The sequence below is a fragment of the Balaenoptera borealis genome, assembly GCF_965194805.1.
Source record: "Balaenoptera borealis genome assembly, chromosome: 9".
Classification (NCBI taxonomy): domain Eukaryota; kingdom Metazoa; phylum Chordata; class Mammalia; order Artiodactyla; family Balaenopteridae; genus Balaenoptera; species Balaenoptera borealis.
This window is the reverse complement of record NC_138873.1, coordinates 50629418-50651774: the sequence shown is the minus strand read 5'-3', so window position 1 is coordinate 50651774 and position 22357 is coordinate 50629418. Positions and strand designations below refer to the sequence as shown.

Sequence of the window (22357 nt, the reverse complement as noted above, 5' to 3'; positions counted from 1 at the left end):
AGAGACACTTGGAAGAGATCCATGCCTCTGCCTTCAGACAATAGCAACCTGACCAAGACAGAAGTTTCTTCTTGACAGAGGTCCTCTATTCTCTTTGAAAAGTCTCCAGGGACTTATATCCTGGAACTTACGTGAGAGATGGAACAACTTGGATTCACCTCTGCACATCATCTCTTCTTCTGACTTTTTAGATTCAACCGCCACATGTCTCACTATGCTCTTCGGGAGCAGATCATGGCATACTGCAACAGCCTGAGAGCCCTGCTGGACGATTTCCCTACCATCAGAGATACCTTTTTCGTGGTGGGACAACCACAAGAAAAGAAGGGGTCGAGGGACTCCAAGGAGAGCCTCAAGACTGACCCCAGGTGCAGAATTTTCTTTAGAGCTTGTTATTCCCCCTCCCCATCCCACTTCTCCTAGGGGAGAGGTTTGTTAAGTTTGGTATGGAAATCTTGCTCCCTTTAACGTATTTATTAACCTTGATCTTCTGGTCCAGAAGGGGAAAAGAAAGAGCTAACACTCCAAGAATAAGCATATCTTTGTATTTGAACGCAAAAAGAGTTCTTTGTTTATGGGCTGTTTGACTGCTTTTTCAATCTATGAAGTTTCATTTACCCCTGGAGTACCCAGAGATTTTCATCAGTCACACCCTTTTACATAAGCCAGCATCTAAAATAAGCAAACAAATAAGTAAACTTAATCTGGAACTGTTCTGGCTTCAAATATTTTACTCAGTGGAGTAGAAGAAATATTCAGGAAAAAACAAAACAAAACAAAACAGTGATACTCCAGTGCTTTGGATAAATCAGTGTCCTTCCGCACTTCACTGATACAGAAAAATATATATATGTAGAATGATATTAAGTGATAAGAGTGGAGCTGCTTCCATACCACCTTATCATGCCTTATCCAGTTTTCCAGATGTTCGTAATTCAGCCTACCTAGAGTTCATTCACTTGGATGGAGGAGTTGGCATACCTGTGTTGTAAGTAATCAAATTTCCTTTGAGGAAAAGAAGGGGGTATTACACAGTTACACAGCCTCCAAGAGGGAGCAAAAACACCCTATAGGGTGAGCTGCCTTCCCTCCTTACTCTTTCCCTTTTGGCGTGGCACAGAGTTTAGTTCTGAGTAAGAGTAATAATAAATATGATCACAGAACAGAAAGATGGAAGGGAATTGAAAGACCATTTGTATCAGACCACTCTTTCACTCACTTATCATTCATGGATTATTCAACCATTATTTGTTCAGTGCTTACTTAGTACCAAGCACTTTGTTATGTATACTGGAGTTACAAAGGTGAATAAGTCATTTTGACTCTGGCAATAAATTCAGTCTAGTGGAGGAAATCTCTACAAACAAGTCACTTCAAAGATTTCAAAGATAACATGTTAGAGTTATGTGAAAGTCCTGTGAGGACACAAAAGAGGAAGTGTTAAACTCTAGCCCAGGGCCTCAGGGAGAAAGTCAAAGAAGAGGTGACAGGTAAGTTGGAGTTCACCAAGGAAAAGGTGATGATAGAACAGACTAGAGAATGCTAGAGAATCAAAGAAGTTGAGTCTCTGCCTTTGGCTGACTGATAGCTGGCTATCAAAATAGTGGCCAGTCTGACCTTGATACTTATAAGGTGACCAGTTTGTGGATTACCAGTGTTTTGTCTCATGAGCCCAGCCAGTACATTCACTTGGGTAGAATTCAGGATTTACCTAATGGAAGAATGCATTAGAGAGAGAAGCAGGGCAAAAAATACCTCAGGAGACGGATAATTTTGCTGAAAGTTTGACTGGACATCTATTGCCCAGTGAGACCGAAGTGCATCTTTCTTTCATATAAAAACATCACAGGATAATCCTCTAAGACTTCTTAGTTCCATTTTCTCATCCACCCAATAGCCATGTCAACCATTTGTAAACCCAACCTACATTTGGATCAAATTTTTAAAATAGTTTACAGAACTCTAACCGTGAGTTCACTGCCTTCTTATTTAGGATAAATGGATTACGGAAGTCTATTTTGGTTTCTGATCTGTTTTATTTGCAGCCACCAAATAAGGAGGTCAAGATGTAGAGAGGGAAAAAAAAATCTCTCCAACTTGCAGGTTTTGCTCTTTTCCGTTATTGGTTTTTTTTGTTCGTTTTTTTGTTGTTGTTTTTTTTTTTTTTTTGTAGATGATGTGTGTTACCTAAAGATTAAGGGAAACAGTCATTTAAGGGGGAGAGGCTAGAGCCCTAAATCATCTGGTCAGTTAATGTGTGATCATTTCAGGACAGGGCTTTGGTCTAGGAAAGTGTGAGCAAAGGGAGTGCCCACCCAGAGCCCAAGTCATATAGTCAGGCAGTGGATGAACAGCAACTGATACAGATTCAGCAATTCTCCACTACCCCCATCTCCTGCTTCCTAAAATCTCTAGATTTTAACATGTCCCTTTTAATACACTCACATGAAATGGAGCATGGAGAAAGGAAGTTCTGTCTTCTGTGGAAGTTTGGAAAAGGTACTGTATATAATTCTAACGCTAACCCTAACCCTAACTCCAAAGTCTATGATTCCATGCATTGAGTATTAATAAGAAATGAACCTCAGCCACAAGAAGGTATAGTAGAGAGAGCCATGCCCGAGAATTAGAATGTTGGACTTTACCCGGCTCAGTCATAAGTTGTTCTGAGGTCTTGGGCAAATCACTTTTCTTCAATCTCTGGATTTCAACTTTCCATCAAATAAGTGAGGAGATTGAAGCAGCTCTCTGAAGTTAAACATGCTAAGTTTCTTAGTGCTAAATTGTCTAGAGCTTTATTCCAAGGAATAGGACTGCTCAGGAACGACTTGCTGGGAAGGGAGCCATCTAAGAATGTTCATGAAATGATCGATGGGAATCATCCCAGGTCAAGATTAACTAGAGATAAAGGGACAGAGTTGAGGAATGAGGGTCATGGAGAACAGAGGTCCTCACCTTATTCCTAAAATAAGGAGTTGTGTTAGATCAAGGATAAGAAATGTTTTATTTTAAATGTCAATTCTGTGTCCTGCTGTATTAGTGTCCTGCTGAGCACTCTAAGACATTCCAAGCTTGTGAGATTGTTGTGATTGATTGGCAGTGTCATACCATTGTCAAGGAAAGGGAGAAAGGAGGCCTCCCTGCTTGTGTTTGCCATCCCCTTGACGAGAAGAGCCCCATAAATTCTGTAGGTTTAAAATTCTAAGATGCTACTTAATCCTTAAAGCCTGTAACATACTGTTTAGTTTTAGCAGAGACACCCTGCCCCTAGACCAGAACCTAAATAGAAGAGGAGCCAAGGGAAGCGCTCCTCCAAAGAATGATGCCCCTTGAGGGCTCTATGTCCTTCATGGCTCTAGAGGAGACTGGAGTCTGGAGACTGGGATGACACTTGGCCACACTCCCAGGAGCCATGGCGCTGGCTGATAGAGGAGCGAAGAAGGGACAGAAAGAGAGGACACTAACATACAAGCCCTTACTGTGTGACAGCCAGATCCACCACTATGCCACACTGCTGCTTTATGAGGATTAGAAGAAAGCACGGTTTCCCCCGGGCAGGGGTAGCCCCATGCCAGGGTGCAGAGCTTGGCAAGTAAAGTGTAGGCTGGATCTCAGCCACTGCTGGTTGCCTCAGGGCACAATCTGAACAACAGTACATGGTAGCCTTGGTGCCAAGCACTGTATAGCAATGAATTAGACATGGTTCTTTCCCTTTAGGCAAGGGGAAATAGGCAATTACAGTACGTTGTGATAAAGAATAAAAGTATAATGAAAGCACTCACCAGGAAATATTCAGTATTATCTGAAGGATCAGGGAGGTGGGGATGAGAAGCTAGGTGGGCTTCAGGGAAGAGGGGACACTTAACCTGGGTCTTGAAGGATGACTAGTGTTTCAGGTGCACAAGGAAAAGAAATTCAGTGCAAGCTGGGAGACCCGCATGTGTAATGGCACAGAGATATGAGACAGCATGTGGACCTCCCAGTGGCTCCTGTCCAGGGTATGTGAGGATGAGTTAGGGAAGCAGAATGTACAGCACGAAGGGCAAGATCCAGAAGTCTGCCATTTGTCCTTCAACAAACAGGGAGAAGGGGGCAAGATGATTGTCAGTGACCATTTAGGGACCTACTAAAACTGTACAGACAGGAGATGTTTAGGAAGTGAAATCAGCTAGGCCAGGTGCTAGATTTAATGCAGAACTGAGTGAGGAGAAGGAAGAGGAATCTAGGATGTCACCCAGAGTCTGGCTTGGGTGAATAAAAAGATGGCAGTGTTGCTATTGTTTAATGGGTACAGAGTTTCGGTTTTGGAATATGGAAAAAAAATTTTTCGGGACATAAATGGTGGTGATGGTTGCACAACAGTGTTAATGTACTTCATGCCACTGAAATGTGCACTTAAAAACAGTTAAAATGGTAAATTTTATGTTATGTATGTTTTATCACATTTTATAATGGAGGAAAAAAAGAATGGTAATGCCATTAAGAGGAGAGATATGGAGGGGGAGATCATGAATCACAGCTCAGAAGCCCCTGTTGTGAATTTCTTCCCTTGGTCTCCCAACAAGTCTCAGACGCTTCTTATTCTGGATGTTTTCCACTTTCACATACTTCCATTCCTCCATGCTTCTATCATAGCATCATGCTCTCAGGTCTAGCTGCCTCTGGAATGTAAGATCCTTGAGGGCAGAGATTGTCTTCACTTCATATCCTGTGTGTGTGCCTGTGCCTTTGACCTTGGTTTGAAAGGGAGGATGGGGAGGGGAGAATGAGCCCACAGGAAGTGGGGGCAGTTCCAGCCCCTTTATTTAATTCAATTATGAAATAACAGACCATGTCATCATCTGCTGCTAGGAATTTGGTATGAGGCTTAAGGAAGACTTGGAGCTGATGAAAAAAGGAAATGGACATGAGAGCTGATCAAAGGAAAGAAAACCAATTTTCCCTGGCATGACATATCTCAGGGTGGCAACCATTTATTTGTTGTTGCATCAATGCAATTAGCGGTGTGATTTCCTTTAGCTGTGCTCAGCAGCATGCAACTAGAAGCAGAAAGCAGACTAGCTAGAGGGATCCAGAGCTGGGGTTTTGCTAGATAAGTGGGTCATGAGTACAAAAAAGCAGAGAACTGAAGGTGCTGGTGGGAGAGTAGTTCATGTGCTTGGCTGTGAGACCCAGTGTGGGTAGGGAAGGGAGTCGTGGGGGTCAGAATGGAACTGACAGATGGAAGGGGAGGCCAGAGGGCTGGATGACATCAAGGAGCATATTTTGTGGGGATGAAGGAGGTTTAGTGGGAGTGAATGAGTGAGAAAACTGGAAGAATAAAAGGTTGAGCTGGGAAGTAGGATATTTGAGTTTAAGTCTTTAGAGGTGATATGGTTCCAGGTGATGATAAGGTCTGGAGTGTGGCCCTGGAGTGGGCGGTGAAGGAGAATGGAGGTGAAGGGGGTGATGTTGAGCAGGTCAAGGAATTGTCAGGCCACTGAGTTGATGGGCCATCACAAGTGGGGAAGAATCCTCCTTGCAGGGCTGAGAACCAGGCTTTGCTCCTGCACTGAGCACCTAAAGCTTTCTGCTGCCCTCTCTGTCCCCCTTCAGTAGAGGGCTACCTGCTGCAGGCAGGGGTAGAAATGGCAGGAAATAACGGATGAGAAGGAAAGGATAACATTTGGTAGAGGGCCCTGTGGCTCCAGGAACACATGTGCTTCTCAGAGGCCAAGACTGAGTTCAGCCACACTGCTGCCAGCCCCATGGCCCACAGACCTGTGTGCTCAGACATGGGCCTTATGACTTTTTATTGTTGATAGTCAGTATTTCCTTGGGGCACCTTCAAACAAATAATAGAGATAAGACGAGCTTAAGCTGGTTTTGACCTACTCCAGGACAGGATAGTCTGACTTTGTGGTTGCTGAAATAAGAGAAGTTCTCCAAACTAACACCACCATACTTTGTTCCTGAGCTTCAAATTACCTGATTAAAACCCTGAGACTTGAGACTACTCCAAGTAGAGTTTTAGTAATTTAAAAAGTTTCATATTCAGAATGTTTGATATCAAAAACATTCAGCCCTCAGTTAAAATGAATTACATTTTACTTTAAGAAATGGAAAGGGTCATCTGAGTCTCTCCTAAGGACCCAGAAATAATGACAGTCAAAAAATGCCCCTATGATTTCCAAAAGGCTCCCTAGAAGGTGAGACCCTCCCGTTGAGAGCCCTTGCTATAGACAATGGAGTGGTAATGGAAACTGGTACAAGAGAGCAATGGGATCAATAGGACCTGAGAGATAAAGAAGGAAGCATGTAAAAATGACTTCCTGGTTTCTGGTTTTGAGGACTTGGGGGTTGTGTTTCTTTTAACACAGGAGGAAGCCCGGGATCGGGGTGCGGATGGGGGTGAGGAGTTCACTTCTTGCCTTTTTTGACTGAGGTGCCCTGAGGCACTGCCAGCCAAGGTGGAGCAAGTTGGGACTCTGGAGCTGTGGAAGGGCTTCAGAGGAGCTGGAGACATTCTGTTTCCCAGACCAGGTAGTGGGTACCTGAGCTTGTGCGAATCCTTACACCAGACATACATGAATTATGTATTTGTATGTAAACGAGTAACGAAGAGATAGCAATACTGCTGCCTAAGAAATGATAAAGTATTTGGAGGAGGAAGAAAGGAGAAAGAAGGAAAAGAGGACCAGAGTCTAGAGAACCTGGCAGGAAACGTGGTGGGGAGGGAAGGAAAATAGAGGCTGGTCTCCAGAGCCTGGATTCTAGAACTAGACAGACCTGCGCTTAAATCTCAACTTCATCTCTTAGGAGCTGGATAGGAAAGATCTACGTAACCTGGTAAGGCCTCAGTTTTCTCACCTGTGAAACAGGAACGACATAGGAACATCCCAAGGTTGTCGTAAGAATTAAGTGAGAAAATGTCACCCCAGGTATGGTGCTGGCACTTAATTTATGCCCTCCGCTTCCTTTCTTATCACACCTTTCCCTCCCCCCGTGCCCACTCCTTCCTCCCAATACAGCTGAAGCTAAAACCAGCCCAGCTGCTCTTCTCCTGTTGAGTTATTTATAACTGTGGCCACTTGTGAGCAGCCTGAAAAAGGAGGACTGCTGCCCTTGGGCTTAGACGCTGGGTGTGTGTGTCACCACAACGCGGGCTCTGGGGCTGTGGCTGGAGGGCGGTGGTATAATCTCACACCAGACGCCCCTTTTAGAAAGAGAAATGCTGTACTCCCGGAGTTTTCTTCTCACGCCATAGGAGGTTTCAGCCCCAGCCGCGATGTTTGCTGCCTGCTGACGGGAAAGTCTTCCTCAATTTATGGTTCATAGCCCATCCTTCTGAAGTGCTGATTATGTTCAAAACTCTGCCTGAAAAGGTTTGTATTTTTTTATGGGTGCCAGAATGGAAATTGGCTGTTTTTATGTCCCACAGTTAAACATATCAATTTCAGAGAATCTCTCTTGTGTTTTTTTCAGGAACACCTCATAACTGAAATCTCACAGCTTCTCATGTTTTTGCCTGCTTTATTATATTTTCCCTTGTGCCTCATTATTTCATAGTTCTGTTTCTCCATGGTCATTACTGAACACTAATTGGAGGTTCTGACATTCCTTATTAATCCTTAATTTCCTCCACAACGCCAAGAAAACCCCACCCTGATGCGCTGAAACTAAGGGGAGGTTGAGATTGCACTTAATCATAGTCATTAGCTGGTTCCTGTTTTTTGAGGGGTTCCTCTAAGTACCTCATTTACTGATGGAGGGTGACCATTAAAAAAGAGTAGTTATAGAAATACATAAAGCATTCAAGTATTAGTTAAATAAAATGCAATGTTGAAAATGGCAATTTGGGAACATTCTGATTTTTCTTTGTAAGTGAAAACCTGTTTAGCAATTTAGGTTTCTTACCCTTTCTTTTTTCCCCCCAGGTTTATTGAGGTGTAATTAACAAATAAAATTGCATATATTTAAAGTGTACAGAATGATGATTTGATATACATATACATTGTGAAATGATTACCACAGTGAAGCTAATTAATACATTCATCACCTCACATAGTTACCTTTTTTTTTGGAGGTGAGAATGCTTGTCTAACTCTTAACAAATTTCAAGTATAAAATACAGTGTTATTAACTATAGTCACCATGCTGTACATTAGATCCTCAGAACTTATTTATCTTATAAATAAAGTTTGTACCTTTTGACTAACATCAGCCCATCTCCCCCATCCCCTGGCAACCACCTTTCTATAAGTTTGACCTTTTCATTTTTATTAGATTCCACATATGAATGAGATCATACAGTGTATGTCTTTCTCTGTCTGGCTTATTTCACTTAGCATAATGTCATCCAAGTTTACCCATGTTGTTGTAAATGGCAAGGTTTTCTTCTTTTTTATGTCTAAGTAATATTCCTGTGTGTTTGCATGCATGTGTGTGTGACGTTTTCTTTATCCATTTATCCATCCACTGGACACTTAGGTTGTTTCCATATCTTGGCTATTGTGAGTGATGCTACATGGAAGTATGAATAATCTCCTTGATATGCCGATTTTATTTCCTTTGGATATATACCCAGAAATGGGATTGCTGGATCATATGGTAAATTTACATGCAACAGAATGAAACTGAATCCCTATTTTACACCAATCACAAAAATTAACTTCAGGTGGATTAAATACTTAACTGTAAGACTGGAAACCGTAAAATCAGAGAGGAAAACAGGGAAAAAGCTCTTTGACACCAGTCTTGGCAATGATTTTTTGGATACAACAACAAAAGCACAGGCAACAAAAGCAAAAATAAACAAGTGGGATAACATCAAACTAAAAGGTCTCTGCTATTAAAGAAAAAATCAACAAAAGGAGAAGGCAACCTACATAATGGGAGAAAATATTTGCAAACTATATATCTGATAAGGGGATAATACCTAAAATATGTAAGGAACTCATATAACTCAATAGCAAAAGCAAAAACAAAACAAGAAAAACAATTTTTAAACCAATAATCCGATTTTAAAATGGTCAAAGGACCTGAACAGACACTTTTCCAAAGGAGATATACCAATGACCAACACATAAATGAAAAGGTGCTCAACATCACTAATCATCGGGGAAATGCAAATCAAAACCATGATGAGACATCACCTCACACCTGTTAGGATGGCTATTATAAAAAAAGACAAGAGAAAACAAGTCTTGGTGAGGGTGTGGAGAAAAGGGGACACTTGTACACCTTTGGTAGGAATGTCAATTGGTGCAGCCACTATGGAAAACAGTATGGAGATTCCTCAAAAAATTAGAAATAGAACTACCCTTTATTTCATTCATTCACTGAAGAATTTTTAGGGTTTTTAAAAATATATAAAACTACTACCTTCTGCAGTTAAATCATAATTTTTCTCTTTTCCTTCACTGAATGTTGATATTTATGATCCATTGTTTGTTTTTCAGTCATGTGTTTAAACTATGTTGATAAGTAGTTATGTTTTGCTTACAGGTATTCCCTCAGGGCAATGTTGTCTGAATATGAATCCCTGCTAGGAATTTATTTGTGACCCTTGTAATTCATTGATAGTTAGTCATACAAACACATTTTGATGTGTTTTTGGCCTCCAATGGCTTTAAACAAAGAGAAACACTTTGCTTTAATTCCCCGACCAGAGTTACCTTGTCCAAAGACATATATAACCTGAGTTCATGAAAAGGCTTGTTGTTCTTTTTTTCAGATATTATCCTGTAACTATTATCCTGTATTATACTGTGAAAATGTTTATCTAAATATTCTTGTTTAAATATATTATTCCTAATCAATGCTCATATATTTTTATATCCCTTTAGAAGCTTCTTGAAAATTATTTCCTTGTATTGATTTTACCCACAGGTAGCTTTTAGAGCCTTAAAGCTAACTCTACAGCTGATAGCCCCTCTCCATGACATTGTGGGCTACCTCTTCAGTTTGGCTAAACTTGGAAATTGTCCAGCATGTTTTGAATTTCCTCTAAGTCCTAACCCTCTGAGAGGCGACTGGGGAGGAACTAAGGGTATTGGTAAGTGATTAAAGGTGATTAAAATTGCCTTCAATATTCAGTTGAAATTCCATGAAGCTCTTTTTTTTTTCCGCTTTATTGAGGCCTAATTGAAGAATAAAATTGTAATATATTTGAAGTGAACAACTTTATATTTGATATACATATACATTGTGAAAGGATTTCCCCCATCTAGTTAATTACTATGAAGCTCTTAATACCTGGAAAGACAGGACTAAAATATTTCCTCATAAATGACAGAAGGGCAAAGGGAAAGTCCCATTATATATTGCCTCCAAACAGATTGATTCCACATTTACAGGTTAAACCATGAAGTACGCCAAGTCAGAATTTGGGGGGCCTGGGTTTTTACCCTGCCTCTGTCACTTGGTTTACTAAAAGCTGGGCACTTTACTCCCTGGCTCTCTGTTTGTCATCTGTAAAACAGGGGTGACAACACCTGTCTCAGAGAGATGTTCTGTGGATTGAAATCTGTAAAAATTCTAGAAGGATGTACAAGTCCCCATTAAATATTAGCTTTGCTTTCATTCCCTTTCCCCTCCTGGGCTTCGTGAACTAATGTGGCAAGTTCAAGGCCAAGCATTCACTGTCAAGAAGCTTGCAGACAGCCCTCAGTTAGCTAACAATGACCCAGTAGTCCTGTTAATAAGAACAGTTGAGGCTTTTGTTTTATCTGCCTAGTGCTAATCCGTGAACTCTAACTCAGCACAAGTTCTCAGATAAATGCATGAGGTAAATTAAAGACACTGAAATGCTTAGTAAGCTGGGTTTATCAGAAGCAGTGAAACTGGTCTTACTATTTTAATAACTTGACTCCCATCCTAATTATGTCATTAGTCATGTAAATATTAATCAATTAATAGCAGTATATTATAACATAGTAGACAAGGATTTTAAAGTGTGAGAAGAGCCAAAGAAATGAGGTAACATGACTATCTAAACTTAGTGGTCTTAAAACAAATATGATGTAATCTGAATCTATTCCTCTCTGGGCAGTGCATCAAGGAATTGTTTGTGGGAGATTCTGACTTGTTCCAGGAGGAAGATTGATGCCTATATCTGAGGAGAGGCAGCCTGAAGAAGGGAAGGGGTTGGTGCTACCTTAGCAGAAAGCACAGAATTGTTGCAGGCCTACTAGCAAGTCTTCAATATAAGCATCAAGAGATTATAGAAGTTCCAAAGCACTCTTAGCTCCTTTCCTTTTGCTAATCTGGGGACTGTCGTAAGGGGTTAACTCAGAATATAAACTAAGATGCTCTCCAGTGGAGCTGGATGTTGGGAGGGTTTGGGGCTGGACTGTAGATGAGGGACAGGAGAAAGGAGGATGGGCCAGGAAGAATGCCATCCCTGCCCTCGAGAAGATGAGCTAGAAGCCAAGGTAGAGCCAGAGCCATGTTTCCAAAAGAAGTCACTGCATAGGAAGTTCTGTAGCAGCTGGGAGGGAAGAGCCCGCAGGGAGGGTGATCTGGGGGGAACTTGCCCTCACTTGAATCAATGGAGAAAAATAGGAGGGCTTGTCCTAAAGGGGGACAAGAAAAGGATACTGGCAAAGATAACAGGCAGGACTACACGTGGCCAGTCCAGAGAGAATGATGAACCCACCAGTGCAACACTGAGGGATAGTGGTAAATGAGGCCAGATTGTTGAGGACCTAGAATTGAGGATGAAGGAAATTGGTTTTTTACTATTTATATGCTTATGAACCGGAAACCATTGAAATAATTGGGGCCCAGGCTTTCCAAGGTGTACAACTAGAGACACACACCTTGTCATGTTGCCAGTAAAAACATTTGTGCTCCAGGGAGAATGTGCAAAGTTTTACATACTCTGCTTTGCTGAAAATAGATAAAGAGCAAACTGAACTAAAAAAAATTCCATTCTAAGATAATCATCTTTTTTAAAAGACTAGGCTGCTCAGTTCCTGGCCTGCTTCCCAGAGGAGGCAAGGAGAACTAAGGTGAAAAGAGGAGACGGGTCTGTTCATAGACCCACCCAACTCCTTTTAGCCATTTCAGAGCTGTTTGGAGTTAAAGTGACTTTTGAAGACTTATGTTCTTTAAAATATTTTTTAAAGAGACACTTCGAATTTCAGCTGTGGTCCTCCCACTTGACTGAGGAAGCAGCTCTTAGATACTGTGGGCTAGTTCTGTGGACCCTGCCAAATTTTCTCCTTCCCTGAAAGCCAGCAACTCCCTTTGGAGTCAGTGTGAAGCAGAGGATGGAATCAGAATGTAGGAGTTTACATTATGAGTTTTTTGTAAAGGATTAGGAGGCCAATTAAACCCAGACACTACACACTGAACTCAGGGTTTCAGGAACAAAATGTACTGGCTTTGAGTATTCACATGGAGGCAGGGCCACTGTGATTCTGCTCTCTCTGTCTGATTTCCCAAACGGAACCCTCCTGGGGAAAGGCACAAGAAGAGGCTCATTTGTTTCCTGGCAGAGGGTCACCTCCCACCACCCCCACGACCACACGGCAACCATCTGCCCCATCTTCACAGACAGGCTGCCTGCCCTGCCTGTGCCTGCCATCTCTGCTCCCGCTGAGCCGTGTGAGCCCGCAAGAAAGGGAGGCCCAAATGAGGACTGTTATCAGTGCGTAACAAAGAAAAGGTAGGCCCTCCTCCACATCTGTACTTTAATGATAATGCCACCTGTCAGCACAGAACAATTTTGCTGGGAAGTGATTGTATGAAAGTGCACACACAGCATTATATAAACAGTAATGGAAATAATGAAGAGAGAAAAATCACCCATAATACAACCATTGTAACAAGTGAAATATTTTTATTTATCCTTACTTCCTTCTAGCCCTTGCCCAAATACATTTTACAGAGCTTTAATCACAGGGTATGTACAACTTCATGTTCTTTTTTCATTGTCATTGCAGGAGATGATAAACCTTTTCCCCTGGTTGCTGCATAGCCTGACAGAGTGTATTGCTTGTAGACCAGCCACATTAGACCTTGAACAAATAAGGCTCACTGACCATCACTCCTCCCATCCAGTACAACATTCTTAAAGTTCTTGTACAATTTGCTCTGTGACTCCTCTTCTGGTGGAAGTTTCTTTTCAGCCCAATATGACCATCAGATTTATAGAGGATTCATAAAAACTCTAATGATTGGCCCCAATTCTTTTGTGGCTGGGAAAATACCCAAAAAACAATTTTTTTGTGGTGTGTAAAACATCAAATGGATATGAAATCTGGACCGCTCATCTTTTCCTAAAGCCAAGAGCATATATTGCAAGTACATATCAGCAACCATTCTCAGACCTGGCTCTGCCCTGATCAGGCCCTCATGGACAGCCTCCCTGCTCCCTCAGTTCCCCTGCCTTCCATGCCAGAAATGTAGGAAGAGATCCAGTACCGGGCCAGATAGGGTACAAGGCTGCTCAAGTCTGGATGAGAGGTTGACATAGAGTAACTCCGCAAGTGCTTCGTGGATCTCCCATCTCACTTCTGCCATGGGCTACAATCAGGGACGGTGATCAATTTCCACAATCCTTCTCTTCCCATAGCAGGGATGTCCTCTCAAGTAGAAAACTATCACTGTCCCCACAGGGAGCTGATGAGCATTTCAGATCAGCTGACATTCTGGTAGCCCTGGAAATGGGGCCCACTCACCGCCCCATCAGTGCTCCCTAAGGGCTTGTCATTTTCTTGCTGTGCTCTTCCATTCTAAGCAGCTCATTTCCTGAGCCAATAATAGAGATGCTAGTACAGACATCTAGACCCAGGCCAGGTTCCTCAAACCAGTATTGAGTGCCCCAAAAGTCCTGTAACTTAAATTTCCATCCAAAACACATATAAATCTTTTGCAGTAAGGGTCCAAGAAATAAGCCAATTTAGGATCTCCCACATCTACTCCTGAAATGATGAGAATCTCCTAGAAGGATCTATGTATGTGTGTGTATACATGTATACATATATGTATACATATTTTTGCTTGCCTTGGATGGTCTTGAGTCTTCTTTAATCTATGAGCCATTGACAGGATGAGCCAGTGACAGGGCTGATTTGAATGGCATGGCTATGAGAAATGAGTGCTGGTTTATAGTAATTTCAAGCCCCTAATAGACTTACTGAGGCCTATACTTTCCCATTCCTTGTAATTTCTCTTTTTCAATCTATTTAGAGTCTGTAGCCTTATAAACACTGAAACTTTCTTTCAACAGTATGTTCTTATTCTGCTGAAAAGCAAAGCAAGTTATTACATTCCTGAGGGAGGAAGGAAGGAAGGAAAGATAAATCAGACCTTGGGTTCTAGAACATAAGGCTTTGCTGATCTTGCAAAACATATAATTAGTATACTCACAAACAAAGAGAAGTCAATTTAGGTAAAAAGTTAGCTTTGGAGGTGAAATGGTTCACAGGGTAGCTAGGGTAGCCTGTGTTTCACACTGAGTAAAATGTCGTCCATCTTCTAGGGTCTGAGCTTCAAGAGCTGCAGAAAATGATTGAGAGCCTCCAGAGCCCCCAAGACCCCACTCTGCTGTCCCAGGTCCTCCTCCTTCGAAGGGAGGTTATGTTTCTGCAGTTCGACGCTGCAGTGAGGTACCTAATCCGGTAAGGGCTGGAGTGCTAATCCTGTCTAATAAATTCTGCGGGGCAGGTGTTTCTGAGTGATCATGGAGGGAGGCCACTCTTGGCACTATTAGATAATGAGCTTAAAATAGTCGGGGCACAACCTGATCCAGAACACTGCCGCTACCAAACACGTTCGGCTGGAGAGGCTGTCCAGGTGAACTGTGTTCTTGTTGGATAATAATATTCTTGATTTTATTAAATGTGATTTCAATATAGTTAGTTTGCATAACAGGCTGTTTTATTGGGAATCACATTTTTTATACTTCTGAAGATGATTCTTCCTAAGAGTTTTATTTTTTCAGCCCTTAATTACCTTTCAAAAAAACAGAATTTTCACTGCACATCTGAAACCAATGGAATTCACCACCTGAGTTAAATTTATAAATAAGTTAATTTACCTCTGGCCTTGTAAGTATTAAATATTCTGCATTCAAAAAGAATGGTTTTTGGTTAATCATGACTGATGAAAAAATTAGCTTGGATTAAGAGTCACAGTGTTTCCTGTATAAATAATAAGCTGTGTATGGGAAGGGAAGAGGTCAGGCCTGAGGGTCTCTGCTTATTCTTAAATTGTCAAAATTAATTAACTTCATTTGATAAATTCCCAGTGTGAGTCAATGAGGGGGACCTTGGAGGGCAGTACTTTTATCTGTGGATTATAATCACTTCCCACCATTAGCATGAGTGTCTATAGAGAATAGAAATGTGGGGCTTGTACTGAACCATATTTTCTCTTTCTGCTCTGCTTTTTCTTACTCTGAGCATCATGGGATTCTGGATTTAGGATGCAAATTCAGCAGGACAAAAAAATCAGGCTAATTTGTTTTCTTTTGATTGACAAACAGCTTTGGGAGCTGTACCTTTGTCAAGCACGTAGGACATAAAGGCTTTGACTAATTGTCATGATGGCCATGCATTAGCCCTCTGGGCTCTGAAATCTCAAGTAAAAATTTGCAAGGAATTTACATAGGATGAAGAAATAGGACTATACCCCAGAAGTTCTTCCTGGATTCCAGCTCCTGTTCTCCCAGGGGAACCACTCTGCTTCCCCCAGGAACTGCTTTGTGGGGCTTTCTCTGCCCTGGTGCACTCAGTCTGCAGGAATGGAGGGCACTGTGTCCTATGACTGGTTTCAGTATATTCAGTATATTTTTCAGAGGACCTCAGAAGGAACCAGGAGTCCTTCATTCATAGCATTTCCTCCAGCCTTTTTTCTTCAGAGGTCTTTGGGGTGTGTCTGTGTTTGGAATCACACAGCCAGTAAGTAGCAGACCAGAATTAGAACCTATGTGCATTTGACTCCAAAGCCTGAGAACTAGGATGGATGCCAGACAGCAGCAGGATTGATGGAAAGGGAGACTCCGAAGAGAAGGCAAGAGGCAGGAGGAAAGGAGAAGCTGAAAGATAAATGTCTTTCCATTTGAGGATTTTACTTAGTGCTGAACCTGCAAGCAAGGAGAAGTCCTTAGATAACCAAAAGAGACAGGAAGCTTGGAGAAGTTCCCTCGCCCTTCCCAGAGCTCACCAACTGAGTAAATATGACTGTTTACCCCAGGGAACTTTTTGCTTATGTAAACTGAAGACTTCTCCAGAGTTTGAAAAGAAGGAACTCTTACCTGGAATGAGAACAGCATACTTCCATAGACCAGGGGAGGAGAAGAAGCATGTAGCTCAAGGACAACAGGACAGTGGCCCCGTAGAGTCCCCTCATATCTGGCCTCTGCTTCTCTGTGGCATAGACCAGCTCAGATTGCAAGAAAGTTTAATGTTTCTAGGCACAAAAGTTTCACTCTGCTCCTGTCGACCTGTCCTCTGCCAAGGACCTGATAGAAATTGGTGCTGTCCTCCGATGGCGTCAGAATCACATTGCCCAGGGCCTGTCATTCACCTCTGGGCATGTCCACCAACCTATAAGAGTTATTTATTAGCCAGTGCAAGAAATGCCTGAGGATTGAGCTTATCTTTAATTTCAGGTGAATTAATCATTTGCGCCAAAGGTAAATGCTTCAGTGGTACGTTGGTTCTAATCAATCTCATCTGTTTAAGTTAGGGATCAGCAAACTACTGCCATAGGCCCCTGCCTGATTTTGTAAGGCCTGTGGGCTAAGGATGGTTTTTATGTGTTTAAATGGTTGAGGGAAAAACTCAAGAGTAGTATTTTGTGACACATGAAAATTATGTGGAATTCAAGTTTCTGTGTCTAGAAATGAAGGTTTTTTTGGAACACAGCCAGGCCTATTCATTTATGGATAATCTCTGACTGCTTTCACACTAGAACCATAGAGTTGAATAGTTGCAACAGAGATTGTATGATTCACAAAGCTGAAAATATTTACTATCTGACCTTTTAAGAAAGAGTTTGCCACTCCCTGATTTAAACGATTGAATTCTTTTGAAATTCCAGAATGGAGGGAAACCGGGGGTGGGAGGGGGGGGGGAAAGTCCCTCAAAGGAATTCTATAGGACAGAATAAAACATATGGCATGCAAAGTGCCACTGATCTGAGTGTATTATTGATGTTCAGAGTGATTACGGTAAAAAGGAGGAATTTAAGGAAATAAACCAAAGGTACCTTAACTTTCTGCAATAAGCCTGATTTAAGAGTACATTAAGCAATCTCTCAAGAAGCAACACCAATTTCTTAGTCCTCGAATTTGTGTTGGTTTTCTCTTCATTTTTCAATTTATCTTTATGCTCACCTAGTTTAAGTGTCTCTGAACACACAGATATTAAAGTGTGCTTCAGAGTTATCTGGGGATTTCTGGGCGATACAGAGAAGGCCCCATGTGCTCCTGGTCTCCAGCGTCTGAGAAGTGAAGAGCCACAACTTTTGCCTGGCCTCCTCCGGGCCACTTTGCAGGCATTTTTTGGGTTTCATTTTCTTTTTCATATCCTTGCATCCAGGAAAAACCCTAGCATGTGTCCCATGAATTCCCTGCTCCCTGTGGCTACAGCCAGCTTGCCTGGGATCACATTATGGCTAACTCACACACAAGATGACTGGTATTCTAGGAAACCCTTGACTGCTTATTGACAGTAAGGCAGCTGCCCTGTGGCAAAACAGTTTGGAGAATGTGATGCATCTATCCTTGTATTTTAGTGGACTGCTGGGGAGACCCAACTTTATTAGGGGCTGGCAGTTGGCAGGTGTAGCACTGGCACAAGCAACAAGCTGACCTTTCATTCCTATGAGTTTCCCTGTATCTTGAGTGCTGCTGGCAAGCTGCACTGATCAGACCTACCCCAGCAGAAGGCTCAGGCCAGGGTTTACCAACTGAGGGGCTGAGTGAGTTGTCACAGTGAGCTGTTTTCAGTATTTCTAAAGACATAATGAAAAAGACACATTTGCCCAAAAGTTTTGCAGGTAAAGAAAATGTCACATTTCTTTCTTTTTTTAACTGGAATCATAAGAACAAATGAGATAAGGAGGAGAGGGAACTTGCTGTGGTTGAGTTCCCGCCATGTGCCAACTCCGTGGGATAGCAATCATGTCACCATCTTTACAGATGAGGAAATAGAGAGTCAGAGAAGTTGCATAACTTGCCCCAGGGTCACAAGCTTGCTGTAGCAGACCTTACATTCACAGGGTTTTTCTGACTCCAGAGCCCTGTTCTTTCCTTTATATCATGTTTCTTCATCTCTTCCTACAGCTCAGAGCTTAGGCTAGGTGTTTATGTGGCTTTGAGTTAAAAACAGGAGAATGCTTAATTTGGTAGAAAAATCTTTCAAAATATGGGGTCCATGGAGAGGAAGGAAATAAAAGAGGATATAGTGCTAAAAATGTTAAGTATCATTCTGAGACCCCTTTCTATACATAGCATTACATGGTACAGCTCCCTAATAAGCAGTACTATTGATAAAGGAGAGATGGGACCTATCAAGGACAGTGATCTAGACTGAAGAATTAGGAAAGTGAGGAAAAGGATAACCAATGATTTGATCAATGGTGGTGCTTAGAATCTGACTCTCGTCTCTCTAGAGAGTGTATCATGTGCTATGGTTCTCTAGCTTAGAGTTGCAGTCATATTTACATCTGAACTCTATTGATATTTTTTAATAGTCTCCAGGCATCTATAAATTAATAGACCTAGTACGTGTTTGGGGCTCTAAAACTCTGCCAAGAATTGTGGTTGTTTGTGGCACTAAGTAGTTAAAAGTTCTGCACAAACTTACCAAGATAAGAGAGCAAGTCAATGTTCTGTGTTCTCTCATGTGAAAATCAGTCTGGTGCAGCCACAAGAGGAGACACAGGAGAGACTCAGGAAAACAAAATTATTATACTCAGTTCCTAGAAACATCCATAATGCCATGTCACACAGGGCCACAGGTCGGGAGCAAGGAGAGTGCTTAGGCCATGACCTGGAAAGGCAAGGCAGGGCAGGAGAACAGGTTAAGATCGGCTACTTTGAATAATTCCAGCGGGCTTTGGGCTGTAGGAGAGGTCTCTAGTTGCCTGTTAACTAGCCCTGGGATGATTAAAGGAGAGAAATATTGCCTCCTGGGTTGCAAGGGTCAGAGGAGGTATGGCTCAGATTGGTTAGTTTGCATATCAAAGGCAGGCTGGGCCCTTAGCTATCTCTAAGAATTGGCTATGCAGGGAAGGGCAGTCTCTCCCCAGCCAGCAAGGTTTTTTAAAGATGTTAAAACATCATAATAAACAAAAAAGAAATTTTAAAATATAAGCAATACAGTCAACAGTAAGGTGCGAACAAAGCTGGACCCAGAGGCTGAGAGAGAGAAAATAATTTTGTGGATTGGTGGGAGAAAAGCATAGGAATGACATAGAAGGAGTCAACCAGGAAGAGGTTTGTGGGATATTGGGCTTCTGTGCTCTTGATTTAGGCTGAAAATAAATGTTTCCATTAGAATACTCTGCTTTTTGGTACTGTTGGCTAAAGAAAAATGCACAGCCTAAAAGTTGCAAATGTTTTATTCGGGAACCTTACTGAGGACTATAGCCCGGGAGACAGTCTCTCAGATAGCTCTGAGGATCTGCTCTGAAGAGGTAAGGGAGGAGCCAGGATATAGAGGAGTTTTTGCTGAAAAAACAGCAAAAAACCCATGTGGTTGAACATCAAAGGACTACTGCTAATCACAAAAAACAGACATCACAAGGTAATGATTTTAGTGCTTTTCTATGTATGGGAAGATACAAGAGTGTGGACTCATTAAAATTATTTCTTAGATATGCATCTTACCTATCTAGGGCCAGTATCCTGTTTTTTTCTATCCTGAATTCCCCTCAGGGTGCACCGTTGGGGGGCAGCTGTATCGGCTGATGACTTGGTGGCAGGCAACATTCTTTGTTTAGTGGAATGGCAGGCAACATTTTTTTGTCTGCAGTACCGTTGTTTTAAGTAGATATATACAACCTATAAGGGAGGTATATATGTAGAAAGTGCCTTGGGAGTTTAGAGGAAGGTCAGAAGCGGCTGGATAATGAGCTCTGCCTCACTGGGCCCTACTGGGCGAGAAGGTCAGACCCATGGGGGACCCATCTTTGTATCTCAGACAGTTCCTGACACAGTACCCTGTACATAGTAGATTCTTGATACATCACTGTCACATGGGTGTTGAATGAGTCATGGGCCTCTTGGCAGGGCTTATTGAGAATCATGAGAAAGCATGTGAATGATGTGAGAAACAGGAGAAAATGTTTATATATCCATTGAGCAACTCCAAGTGCCATCCTTGAGCTATCAGGATAAGTCAATGTTTTTATTCAGTGCCTCAGTATATAACTGTATGCAACTATCTTTTGTTAATTCTCACAAAAACATGAAAAGGGTGGTATGATTTTTGCACTAGTACAATGGTTTGATACGCAAATAATAGAGCTACCTTTATCTGTCTTTGAACTTAAGTTCATAAGCCCCTACTTCTGCTGATGACAAAAAGATTAAACTTTTCAATTCCATGTCATTCAGCCACATTTACAGTTTAAAGTGGTCAGTTTGAGATATAAAATCAATTAATTCAAGATTATCCCCTTTTACCTTTGTTTTAATTGCCTCCTCTTATACCCTGTTGGTGAGGGAGGGATTCTGCCCCAAGGTTATGGGGATGGCCAAACACATGACACTAAATACTGGACAGATGAGATCAACAGCAGTTTACTCGTCACGTATACTCACAGCGGAGGGGAGCAGAACATTGCATGCCATGCAGCGCCACGGAGGATTTGTACCTGTGACCAGAGTGAGCAACTAGGGGCTTGAGAGGCAGGCTTTGTAGTATCAAGAGGATATAGTGCTTCCTGGTTCCCATAGGAGGATGTGATTGGTTCATTTGAATAATTCTGTGGTCTGGCAGGGAACTGAAACCACTACTTGGGGATAAGCAGGGATTGTACTTGGTCCCTTTGATAAGGAAGTTTGTTTGACTAGGGGACCTTACCCGTGGGAGCAGAGTAGGCAGGGGAACTTATAGTTAGGTCACTCAAAGCCCTCCCAATTTTACCAGATGTCAAGGCAGCACTAATACGGGACCTTAACTTAGGCCTTACGCCACACCCTTCTCCTCCTTTATCCTTCTCAGAGGTGATCTAAATTCCTGGGGGTGCTTATAAATCATCCCAGCAGTTGAAGAGGAGTGGCTACCTCACCCATCTCTGTCCAATCCCAGATCTCTTCTGGTTGGCCTGCTGCTCAGCACCCCACTTGGAACCCCCTTGTGGGGTCTTAGGCACTCCCCGGGTCTTTCCACAACACTTGACTATCTGCTCATCTCTGGGAAGCTGCCTCATTTCCATCAGTGCTAACATCTCCCTCAGTCATTGCTAATCTCCCTTGTGATATCTGCTTTATGCATGACTTGGCAAAGCCCATGGAGGATTTAGGCAAAAGATCCCTTCTGTCCTGGGGACCTTTTGGATCCCCCCACAACTGATTCTGTTTCATCATCTTTTCTTGGGCATCCACAAGATCTAAGCTCCAGAGACAGTCTTTCCTTGCTCGCTAAACTCATTTCCTTTGGGGCAAGAAAATGATTGTAATTTATCAAGCAGACTTCCTTCTCTGTGACTTACGGTATAGATTTCATGCTCTAGTCTTCAGGATTTTTGGTTTTTGATATGCAAAGCCAAGTTTTGTTCAAAACAAAACAAGAAGCTTTCTCTCTCAAACCCCAGGCTCTTACTATTTAACTTAAAATTTGGTTTTACATTATCAAGAATTGCTGTCTCAGCTACTGGTCTTAAAATAAATTCAGCAACTGATGTCTTTGTTCTAGAGCTACAGCTGAGCTGTCCAGTACAGTAGCCACATGTGGCTATTTTAATTTAAAAGTTTAAATTAATATTGATTTTGGTGACATAAGACTTAAAATTCAGTTCCTCAGTCATGGTAGCCACATTTCAAGGGCTCAACAGCTACATGTGGCTAGTGGCTACCATATTGGACAGTCAAATATGGAACATTTCCGCCCTGCAGAAAGTTCTGCAGTTAGACCGAGCTAGTCTAGAGGATAGCTACCTTTCCCTTGAGGGCTGTGAATTGTGAGAGTGAAGGGCAGTGTGTAAAGAAAAGGGAGTGAGGGATGATGTTGCTGAGGAAGAAACCTGTTGATATCTCAAAATGTTATCTTGCTCCAGTAACCTTGAAGAGAGTTTTGAGCTTTAGAAACTTGAGTAACTGCTGTTAATGAGATTCCCTTCCTGTTTTGGTAGAAGAACATTTTTGGCAGCTGGAAATGCTCCTGCCTACCAGTCTGTCACAGATGACATGTAG

The 22357-nt window shown here is 42.1% G+C and overlaps 1 protein-coding gene across 1 annotated transcript in view; it reads left to right on the top strand.

The window, feature by feature from the left end:
* The window catches only part of LOC309634769 (uncharacterized protein), a 176377-nt gene that overhangs the window by 98136 nt on the left and 55884 nt on the right, over window positions 1–22357 (top strand). Inside the window, 5 exon segments of the mRNA XM_082405182.1 lie at window positions 192–414; window positions 7203–7364; window positions 9871–10036; window positions 14471–14609; window positions 22300–22354. Coding sequence (XP_082261308.1) covers window positions 192–414; window positions 7203–7364; window positions 9871–10036; window positions 14471–14609; window positions 22300–22354 — 745 coding nt within the window.